Below are 251 nucleotides of genomic sequence, written 5' to 3' on the forward strand. Positions count from 1 at the left end.
CGGGCGGGGAGCGGGATGGAGGTGGAGGAGGCGTTCCCGCTGGTGGGGCAGATGGGGCCCTACCAGGTGTATCTGTGCATCCTGCTGGCTGTGCTCCTCCAGGTGAGCGGCCGCCTCCCCTCCCGTCCCTTGCCCAAGGGTGGGGTGCAGCGCTCCGCTTCGTGTGGAAGCGCCCGTGGGGGAGGCAGTGCCGGGAGGGGGATGGCCGCACCCGAATAGTGTGGCTACCTAGGGGGGTTGGCACGCTGCCG

General features: G+C 70.9%; 1 protein-coding gene across 1 annotated transcript in view; it reads left to right on the forward strand.

The window, feature by feature from the left end:
* The first annotated feature begins 15 nt into the window (after positions 1 to 15).
* The window catches only part of SLC22A15 (solute carrier family 22, member 15), a 34,794-nt gene continuing 34,558 nt past the window's right edge, over positions 16 to 251 (forward strand). The window contains exon 1 of the mRNA XM_009700293.1: positions 16 to 102. Coding sequence (XP_009698595.1) covers positions 16 to 102 — 87 coding nt within the window. The remainder of the gene's footprint in view (positions 103 to 251) is intronic.

Source organism: Cariama cristata, unplaced genomic scaffold, assembly GCF_000690535.1.
Source record: "Cariama cristata isolate BGI_N322 unplaced genomic scaffold, ASM69053v1 scaffold4905, whole genome shotgun sequence".
Taxonomy (NCBI): Eukaryota; Metazoa; Chordata; class Aves; order Cariamiformes; family Cariamidae; genus Cariama; species Cariama cristata.